General features: G+C 38.7%; 1 protein-coding gene across 1 annotated transcript in view; it reads right to left on the reverse strand.

Moving 5' to 3' along the window:
• Positions 1–7029, reverse strand: part of ZNF81 (zinc finger protein 81) — a 64306-nt gene extending 57277 nt beyond the window's left edge. The window contains exons 1-2 of the mRNA XM_030846655.2: positions 6898–7029; positions 1113–1358 (exon numbers count right to left, since the gene is read on the reverse strand). Of these exons, the coding sequence (XP_030702515.1) occupies positions 1113–1184 (72 nt within the window). The 5' untranslated portion in view covers positions 1185–1358; positions 6898–7029. The remainder of the gene's footprint in view (positions 1–1112; positions 1359–6897) is intronic.
• Between the last annotated feature and the right edge of the window lie 4477 nt (positions 7030–11506).

Here is an 11506-nt window from a genome sequence, read left to right on the forward strand (position 1 = left end):
TCCTGAGGGATGGCGAACAGAACACACCAAGGTCATAGCTGTGTGTGAAGCTGAGAGAGCAACCAAACCAGCCTTCAGTGAATCAGTAAGGTCCAGGAGAGATTTCTTCAAAGAGAAGACATGATACCCAGAGCTGAGATAGCCCCCCCTCCATTACTAGCTGTGTTAACTTGGGCCAGATAGTTTTTCTTTATGCCCCAGTTCCCCCTTCTATAAAGTGGGAATAACAATGGTACCTACTTCTCCAGGTTGTTAGGAAGATGAGTTAGTATATGTAGTGTGTGTGTAACAGTGCTGGGCATATAGTAAACATTATATGAGTGTTTATAATTATTGTCACTATGATCATTACCTAATATGTTTGAATATACAGAGTGGAGATTTAAACAACTGGAAAGAATTTGGAGTTGAATTATTGATATGTATATAGTAAAGCAAAGAAATGACTAAACCAGAAAAAAAATAGTTAATTCCAGGCAAAAGGAAAAGTTGTACAGAAATAGTAATCACAGCATGGACACTACATGACTTAACTATAAACAGTCACAATAATAAACCCTGACAGTAGATCTAATAAAAACAGTGATAGCTAGAGGCAAATGTGTATATGAGTGGAGGTGCAAGGAAAAGCTGAACCTCTACCTTCCATAGTGGAAAGTCAATAGATAATGCCCAAAACGAAAAAAAATAAATCCATTAAAAAGATTAAGAATGCTTGCTTCTAGGGAGTTGGAATCTGGGAGAAACAAAGCAGGGAAGAGCCACTGTTTTAAGAAGACTTCAAAAACTACTTGGCACCTTTTGCCACTTATAAATAAAACTAGAAACTAATTTCAAATTACAAAGTGGCAAAAAATATTCACAAAAATATATAAGAAAGATAAAGGGTTATTAACCTTAATATTCAAAAAAAACTGTAAACATCCATAAGCTAAAATAAATAACTCAGCAATGGACAGGAAAAGGAAATTCACATAAGGGAAATAAATCCAATAAAAACCCCCTGATTATGTTGCCTGGTTAAAAAAAAAGTCATACAAATTCAAATAATGAGATATTATCTTTCATTCTGGATGAATTCCAGTCCCTGGGCACCTCTTCTTCTTCCTTACCTCACAGGAGTTGTCACACCCCCCTGTAGTCAGGGCCAGGGATGGCCCAGGAGCGCACCGGTTGGCTGGCATCTTCCCCCTGGGCCTAAGCACCCGGGCTCTCTTGCTGACAACTCCACTCTTCCCAGGAACCCGAGGTCAGGTGGGCACCTGTGGACTCAACCAGAGCTGCTGGGGCCTGAAGGAAGATCCTGCAGCCTTCACTATGGGGTCTGGCCCAGGGGCTCCACAGAGACTCCAAGAAACCTGGAAAGACAGTGTCCACTTGGTCAGGCATTCAACATTCACCCCACAAGCGCTTCCTGAGGGCACCGAAGTATAGCTCACGACACTGGATACTGTGGAGTAGACAAAGCCACATCAACACCGATTCAAGTTATTCATTACAATGGAATATGAGCAAGACCATGAGATTTAGACTAAAATTAATAAAAGCTTCATTTCTAGCTCTGCCAACCTTTAGCTATATGAATATGAAAATGTTTCTTCAGACTTTTTCCCCAAAACAAATCAAAACTATTTATTTCAAGGGGTTGTGAAAATTAAATGAGATGATGTTTTTAAGGCACTCAGCACCAGACTGGCCCAGGTAAACATTTAATTCATATTAGCAAGTACTGTTATTACAAGGACTCATGTAATATACAGAAGGAGGTACCTCATTTAATTTGCACAACAATCACGTCATCCATGTGTTGCTGTAGTTATTATTATCTCATTTTATGCATACAGAAACAGAGGTTTGTGATGTTAAATCAAACTCAGTCTACATTCTCAGTGGTACATCACATGGTACCTTTTATGTGGGAGGCTCAAAATAAACATGGTTCTATTTAACAAATGTTGAAAACATGACCGTAATTTGGAATAAAAATTAAAAAAAAAATGTTAAGTAAAGTTTCTTAAAACAGAAGAGATATGCAATAAGGAAAATACTAGTAGCCTGGGACTAAAATTTTTAATTACCTCAAAAACATCCAGAGGTGAAAAATGTTTCTCCTGTTGAGGGAACTAGGGAGGGGAGGGTGTCTCTGTGTCCAAATTGAAGTACAATTTCATTACGATCAACTAATACAGGCACTACAGATTTAGTCATTCTTGTTGGGAAAGGGTAAATATCACATAAAATGAAGAGGAACTTAATTAGGACAACAAAAGTAAGAAATGAGATGAAGAGGAAACAACAGAGTAAAAGAAATAAGGAGTAAAATAAAATTAAAGGTATGAACAAATTAAATTTTAAACACATAAAGATGATGTTGTGCCAGAGAAAGAGAATATGCTTTCTTTTCTTACACCCATGGAACTTTTACAAAATTCTATCAAATAACCTGGCCACACAAAAAATCTTGTATATGTCTGAATGTTGGGAATTGACAGACTACATTCTCTGATTATAGTATAAGATGTTCAACGTCATTAGTCCTTAGGGAAATGTAATCAAAACCAAAAATGTTCTGGGACTTCCCTGGTGGTCAAGTGGTTAAGAATCTGTCTTGCTATGCAGGGGACGCCAGTTTGATCCCTGGTCAGGGAACTAAGATCCCACATGCCATGGGGCAACTAAGCTCGTGCGACACAACTAGAGAACCTGACTGCTGCAACTACAGAGCCCACACACTCTGGAGCCCGCGCACTGCAACGAAGAGCCTGCACGCCACAACAAAAGGTCCTGCATGCCGCAACTAAGACCCGACGCAGCCAAAAAATAAATAAATATTTTTAAAAATCAAAAATGTTCTATTCATTAGGAGACTACTTCATATACACAAAGATGGCAAAAAAAAAGATAGTAACAAGTGTTTGTGAGATGTGAATGAAACTGAGCTCATACATTACTGGTAGAATTGTAAAATGGTGCAGCCACTCTGAAAAACAGGTTGGCAGTTCCTCAAAATGCTACCCATAGAGTTGTCATATGACCCAGCAGTTCCACTCCTAGGTATCTACCAAGAGAAATGAAAACCCATGTCCACTCCAAAACTTGTATACAAATATTCACAGCAGTATTATTCATAATAGCCCAAAAGCAGAAAGCACTTAAATGTCCATCAACTGATGAACAGATAAACAAAATTTGGTGTGTCCATACAATGGAATATTATTTGGCAATAAAAAAAGAAGTACCAATACACACTGTAACATGAATGAACCTTGAAATCATTATCGTACGTGAAAGAAGCCAGTCACAAAGACCACATATTTTATGATTCCATTTATATGAAATGTCCAGAATAGGCAAATATATAGAGACAGAAAACTGATTAGAAGTTGCCTAGGGCTGGGGGTAGGGGGTGGCATGAATGGTGAATATCTGCTAATGTGTGCAAGGTTTCTTTCTGGTGTGTTGAAAATATTCTAAAATTAGATTGTGGTGATGACTGAACAACTCTGTGAATGTACTAAAAACCACTGAATTGTATACTTTAAATGGGTGAATCTTAAGGTATTGAATATATATAAATAAGTCTGTTTTATATATCTAAATAAATAAATCTGTTTTAAAAGAAAAGAAACAGGCTTCCCTGGTGGCGCAGTGGTTGAGAGTCCGCCTGCCGATGCAGGGGACACGGGCTCGGGCCCCGGTCCGGGAGGATCCCACATGCCGCGGAGTGGCTGGGCCCGTGAGCCATGGCCGCTGAGCCTGCGCGTCCAGAGCCTGTGCTCCGCAACGGGAGAGGCCACAGCAGGGAGAGGCCCGCGTACCGCAAAAAAAAAAAAAAAAAAAAATACAGCAAAAACCAGTTACCACTAATCTTAAGAAGATAAACACTGTGAATGATGAAAAAGTTAATAGAGTGGAAACAGCTTCTGGAGATATACAAAAGGAACCTGCACATTTCTTAAAAGGCCTTTCTCTTGAACCTCTGCAGAAACAGCAGACTCCTCAGCAGTGTCATAAAAATGAACCAGTTAATGGTGAGGAAGCTACAAGATTAATGGCTCAGCTGTAATACACTGGTGATGTATCAAACTGCCCCCAAAGACCAACAAAGTAAATGTTTTATACAATAAATAAATAAAAACAAAGAAGAGCTAAGTATTCAATCGAGAACGTCAGAAGTAGAAAAAAACCAAAATGAAGCAACCCCCCGAAAGGAAAATAGTAACTAATAAAAACCTTAAATAAGTCAAATAAATATAACAATGGGAGTTTAAAGAAAACAAAGAGCTGGTCCTTTAAAATGACGGATGTCACAGATAACCCCCTAGCAAATGAGATAAAGAAGAGTTTAAAAACATATACACACACACACACACACACAGAGAGAGAGAAAGAGAGAGAGCGAGAGCGAGGGAGAGGGAGAGGGAGAGGGAGAGAGAGACAGAATGAGAATCTTTCCCAGATCAGGCAGTGTTTCAAAGTAGTTATTGCGGGATATTATGCATAACTGTATAGCAACATATTTTAATATTGATGTGAAGCAGATGCTTCCCTAGCAAAATGTAAATTAACAAAGTTAATACAGGAAAATACAGGTAGAAGAGAATAATGAATGTAGAAGAGACCAGGGAAAAAATGACATAACAGCAAATACAAACAGAAAGACTCTGAAAGGTAAAAAGGAAAGGCAGACAGTCCACAGACCTCAGGGCCTAAGGAACAACACAGCGGTGAGTTCCCTGGGTTTCATTTTCCCTCCCATATATCACAAACAGGGCACTAGAAAAGCTTATAACTCAGAACCATCAATAGCTACAGACAAAAAAAGCTCTAAGAAAAGCCTGCTCCCCTTAATCAAAGGACCAAGAAAAGGGTGTCCTAACTGAACATACCCATTCTACTGCAGCCAAACACTAATAGAATACACATTCTCTTCAAGCACCTGTGCTACATTCTCCAGGGTCATAAAACAAACCTTAATAAATTGAAATCGTACAGCATATGTTCCCTGATTATAACAGCATCAAACTAGAAATCAATAACAGAAAGGTAACAGGAAAGTCTCCAAACATTTGGAAAGTAAACAGCACATTTCTATATAATCCATGGATCAAAGGGGAAGTCTCAAGGGAAATTAAAAAGTAATGAATGAAAATCAAAATACAACATATCAAAATTTGCGGGATGCAGATAAAGCAGCATGGAGAGGGAAATTTATAATGCTAAATGTTTATATTAGAAAAGAATTAAGGTATTAAATCAGTAAGGTAAGCTCCCACCATAAGATACTAGAAAAAGAAGAGCAAAGAAAACCCAAAGCAAATAGAAAGAAAGAAGTAATAGATATAAGAGCAGAAATCAATAAAATTGAAAACAAAAACAATAGAGAAAAATCAATGAAAACAAAAGCTGGTTCTTTGAAAAGACCGATAAAATTGGTAATCCTCTAGCAAGACTGACAAAGATAAAAAGAGATAAGACACAAATTACCAATATCAGAAATGAAACAGGAGATATAACTATAGATCCTGCAGCCATTAAAAGAAAAGTAAGGGAATACCACACACCACTTTATGCACATAAATTCAACAACTTGGATGAAATAGTCCAATTCCTCACAAAACAGAGACTCCCACAACTTACCCACTATTAAATATGAAGATACTCTGAAAAGATATTAAATAGATAACCCGAATAGTCATTTGACTACTACAGAAATTGAAGCCATAATCAAAAGCTTCCAAAAGGAAATTTCCAGGCCCAGATGGTTTCACTGGAGAATTCTATCAAATATTTAAAGAAAAATAACATAATTCTACACAATCTCTTCCAGAAAATAGAAGAGAACACTTTCTAACTCATTTATTGAGATCAGTATTACTCTAATACTAAAACCAGAAAAAGAAAGTACAAAAAAAGAAAACTATAGACCAACATCTCTCACGAACTTAGACACAAAAATCCTCAAAAACAAAAGCATTAACCAATCAATTCCTGCAATATAAAAAAAGAATTATACACCACAACCAAGTGAGGCTTATTCCAGGAATGTAAAGCTGATTCAATATTCAAAAATCAATAAGGGCATTCCCCCATATTAACAAGCCAAAGAAGAAAAACCATATAAATTCACACAGTATTGACAAAATTCAACACACATTCATGATAAAAGACACATAGATAGACACATAAATAAATGGAACATAATAGAGAACCTAGAAATAGCCACACAAAAGTATGGCAAATTTATTTTTGACACAGGTACAGAACGAGTCCGTGGAGGAACTACCGTCTTTTTAACAAACGGTGCTTGAGTAATTGGACAGCCAAATAAATGCACCTTGATCTAAGTCTCACACTTTATACAAAACTTAACTCAAAATGTATCATGGACAGCAGGAAGGAGAAATGAACAAATCATCATCACAGTGAAGACTTAATCTCTCCTTTCTCTGTAATAGAACTAGCAGGGAAAAAAAAGTACAAATTTTGTACAACACAATTGACGACTAAACAATTAAATATTATTTTCGAATTATACATGGAACATTTATAAAACAATTCACCAAGGACTAGGCCATGACTCCCCTCATATTTCAAGGAATGAGCTTCATGTAGACATTTTTCTAACCACAGAAAACTAAGGTTAGAAGTCTAGTAAAAAGATAAACTTCTGTAAAATGAAAGCGCACTTTTAAATAATTCATGAGCAAAAAAAATAATAATCAACTCTTAGAAAACACTTATAATGCACCAAACCTTGTGGGTCTCAGAGTGAATTTTAAGACCTTAACGTTGATATGAGAAAAGAGGAAAGCCTGAAAAATAACAAGCGAATCATCCAACTACATTCAGACAACCGATTCCATCACTGACCACACAGAATTCCTCAACACTCACCCTCCCCGGGTCCCCATCACCTCCACATCCCTCCGGCAAAGAGCACTGGGATCCTCTTGACAACAACTATTAAACCGCGGCCGAAAACCGCAGCAGTTTCCGGTCACCACCCCTAGCACCGCCCCTTCTCGGGGTTTGGGGCTTTACACGAAGGGGCGTGGTTCTGCACATGCGCAAAATCACATTCGAAGCCGCAGTCAGCCAGAGCCAACATGGAGATGTTACGGAGTCTGTGTTTAGTTGCCTTCAGTGCCCCTAGGCAGCATTGTCAGGCGGGGAACATGGCCGCGCCCAGGTTGCGCTTCCTCATGGAGTACGCCATGTTGGAGGAGTGTCCATTCCGTACAGAGGATGAGGAAGCCTCTAAACTCACATTGCTGAGCACTGGCGCTGTCTCACAGATGGTGGGGAGAGAGGGTGGGGACGTTTCTCTGGGCGGGCATCCTGGGATCTGTGTAATAATGTTCAGAGAAGCTGAGAGGCCTCTGGAAAGACGCAGAGGTGCCAGTGGCTGTTATCTCCTGGCAGATACCACAGGATGAGAAGAAGTAGGACTGCTTGCGGGCCTCTCCTGGAACATACCACGAGGGGAGAAAGGGAAGAAATCAGGGACCTGCAAGTCCTCCTAGGATATAGCCCTGGGGAAAAGGGGGAGGAGTCAGTGTTAGATTCCCCTCTGCTGGGCTTGTTGGGGTTGGCTGTGGGGTTTGGATGCTCCCATAATCTACATTATCTCCCACTCCAGCTACCCGAGCTAAAGTAGAAGTTCTTACCAATAAAGGTTTTTGATTTTTCCCTTAATCTAATGCAATATGTCAATAAAAGTATCTTTAGGAAAATTTATTTTTATGTTCTTATAAAATAAAATCTATATAGTAATAGTGCCCTTACTTTGAAATTGTAGCTTTAAGACAAGATTGATTCTGCCCTTCAACCAATTTGTTGCCCCTTATCACCCCCAATATGGAAATTCTGGAGATGCCTGTGCCTTCTGGGAGATGTTACTGGGGCAGAAGGGGAAGAAGTCATGCTACCCTTCACCTGGGAATGCCTACTTATCTTTCAAAACCAAGTTCAGCTATCTCCTCCAGGGAATCTTCCTGAAAGAGATAGAAGGCTCTGTAACCCTCTGAAGGCCTTTTTGAATCCTCAAGTGAAGAAGGTGTTTTGAGGGGCTCAGGTGTGAACTTGCTGGATGCTCTCAGTCCGGTCACATCCCCTCTGGGCCTCAGTTTAACAATCTGGAATGTAAGGGTGTCCTATCCCAATTAGCCTAAGACCATCTGGGATTAATCTGTAGTCAGACAAATCTATCAGTCAGTGAGGGAGACCACACGCCAGAGGAACCATGGGGTGGCTCACTAAACAAGGAAAAAATAGAGTTATTATGGAATTCTGAGGAATGGTGAAGTTCAGGTGAAATGTGAATGAAGCAGTGTTCTGGTAAACTCAAAGCAAAGCAGGGCTGTATGTGGACTATGAAGTGAACCCAGAATCCTGTTTCCTTGGAAACCATAAAGTTAAGATAGATACAGAATTTTGTATCTAGATACCCCTTCTCTCTGCACTGGGGTTAGAAATCTTAGCTGCGGTGTCTAAGTGACTTATAATCTTCAGCAAGAGTGAGATGTTTTATCTGTACTGATATCACTTCAAACAGTAGTTTCTGATAGCCTATGATTGTAGAGAACAGTTTCTCAGTGAGTAAAAAAGCAGTAGTCACTCAAAGTAGGAGTTATTTATGGCATTACAGCTGCAGGACATCCTTGGGAGAAATAATATTTTCTGTTAATTTCGCATCTGACTTAATCTGTGTCTGTTCTCCCAGCCTTATGAGTGGCAGAGCAGACTTTTATACCCTGAGCTAATTTTTACTTTCTTAGAGGGTTGGACTCTCTGATTATCCCAGATTCTCTTTCTGCCCCTATAGCCCTGGTCTGAGTGTTTGTTGAATGAATAAATGAAAGAAGAAATGGAATAAGTGGAAGCATGTTTGGCATGCATACATGTCTAATAGAGCTCCAGGAATCATTGTTAATGTGAGTGTCGTAATAGCACTATGGTTACGTTTTTAAAAAACTAAGTCTATTAGACTATTTCAGAGAAGGAAAAAAAAAAGAGCCAATAAACATATGAAACGTAAAAAATATTTTGTCAAATTGTTGTGGGTATAAAAAAAGTTAAAGGTTTTGTCAACTGCTAACTGTAAGCTTGCAACAAAATAAATTCAGAAATAGACATTTGAGATATGACTCTGAAAGGAATCAAACTTTGGATGGCTTCCTAATAGGAAAAAAGTAACTAGCCTCATTTAGGGGGACAAAGTAATTCCAGATGGACAATTGTTTCATGGAGACTACAGTCTTTGGAGATTATATTCTGAGATAAGTAAAGAAAATTTATGATAATATAGTTGATTTTGCAATATTAATGATGTATAAACAGTCAAGTGCATTTATTGTGTTCCTGAGGTTGCATAATTGATTGAGTCAAGTGCAAATAAGAGTGCTATTACTTTCCTTTCAGCATGTAAAGTTTTCTTTTCTGCATTGTATCAACTTCATGGCTGTTTTCCTTTGAAGAATAAAAAATGACCAAAAGGAGCCAACATATTCAAGTAGTTAGAGTTGGGGACTGGAACTTTTGTTACGTAAGTTTAATAATATAGTCTTCATTTTATTGCTGGCTCAAAAAAAAAAACATATGAAGAGATGTTCAAAGTCATCAGCGATCAGGGAAATACAAATCATGACAGGATGAGATGACATTTTACACCCATTCAATTTGCAAATATTTAAGTCTGACAGTACAGTGTTGCAGAGGATGTACAGCTACAGGATCTTTTTGCCCTGTTGAAGGAATATAGACCAGTGTAACTACTTTAGAAAATAGTTAGCATTTCCTCCTACAGCGAATATGTACATACCTCACAATCTATCCAGTCCACTCTTAGGAATATATCCACGAGAAACACTTGCACATGAAACCTAGGATATGCATGGCATCCTGTTCACAATAGCAAGACCTGGAAACAAAAATGGATGGAGTCAAAATGAATGAACTAGAACAGTACCCAACAATAAGGATGAGTTTAAGGGAAAAAACAAACCCTGTGATTCCCAAAATAGTATATAAAACATAACACACGTTTATAAAATTAAAAGCTACTAATATAAAGAACATGAACTATTTAGGATTTTGTATAGTTGTGATAAAATTATATAAAAAGGAAATCAAAAATTGATGAACTTGGGATTTAGGATGATACTTACCTCAGCTGAGGGCAGGCAGGGCCATCAATTGGGGGAACACATGGATAGATGGAGGTTATTAAGGCCATACCTTTTCTTTTGGGTGGTAGGTGCATAAGTGCTAATTATATTATTGAAACTAACTAATATTTAAGTTAATTGGGAAAATTAAACTGTTAGATAAACACTTAAATGTAAAAAGAGGAAGTCTGCATGGAGAAAAGTGATGTCCCTTTCTTGAATGGGGTAAGAAAATCTCTGGCTCCAGCCCAGAGATGCCACTCAGTTGTGGGATGAGCAGGGAGGCAGAAGCTCCATGGCATTGATACTTTCTGTGGCCCCTGCCAAAAGTGCTCTGGCCCCAGGGCTCACTCCATCACACTACTCGTGCACCTGCTCAAATGTCCTTTCTTCGGATGTTTTTCTTCCCCGATCTACCCCCACAACTCTCTAGCTCCTCGCCATGCTTTCGTTTTCTTCATAGCCTTCCTTTTTATCAGAAATTATCTTATTCATTTACTGTTTGCACATTTCTTTGTTCGTGCTGATACTGCAGTGATTTCTGCTTCTCACGTATGTGGAGTAATCAACTGCCTTATTTTTAGTATCTTACCATACATGTAGAGAGCAGCAAAACACATGCACTGGATTCATTTTCTTAAAAGATTAATTACTCCCTCCTAAAGACTCTACAGGCATCTCTGGATGACATGACTAATTATAAAATTGTCTTCTAGAGTAATGCAGAAAATACTAGAGATGGAGAACTTCTAAGTATGTAAGACCCTATTCGTTCATTCACCAAATATTTATTGATCACCAGTCACTGCTCTTGGTACTTGTTGTTTGGTAAAACAAAACAGCCCCCAAGTCCCTAGCTTCCTGGACCTGACCTCCTAGTGGGGAAGAGAGGCAATAAACATTGTTGAAAGGTGATAACTGCTAAAGAGGGGTGGATAGGGCAGAGTGATGTGAATTGGAAATGCTGGAGGACTGCACTTTAACTAGGAAGATCAGAGTCTCCTTTTAAACTCTACCACCGACTGCCCTGCATCCTGGAGCAGGCCAGTCTCGAATCCTCACATTTATATGGGCATGTAGTTGAAAACGAGGAAGAACGCAAGGTCAGAATATTTTCATATCTGCAGCTAAGGATGTAATGATGAGTACCTCTTTGCCCTACGGTAGATGCAAGGAGTAATATCCACAGTCTTCTGATCAGTCTTGTCTTGCATGCCTTCCTTTAGTAGGTAAAAAATAGTTTACAATATTTACTGAGCAGGGACCTCTGGACAAACAGCCACAACCATTTACATGTGTCAGTAGATAGAAGGCAATGATAGCTTATTTATTTTACA

The sequence above is a fragment of the Globicephala melas genome, chromosome X, assembly GCF_963455315.2.
Source record: "Globicephala melas chromosome X, mGloMel1.2, whole genome shotgun sequence".
NCBI classification, from domain to species: Eukaryota; Metazoa; Chordata; class Mammalia; order Artiodactyla; family Delphinidae; genus Globicephala; species Globicephala melas.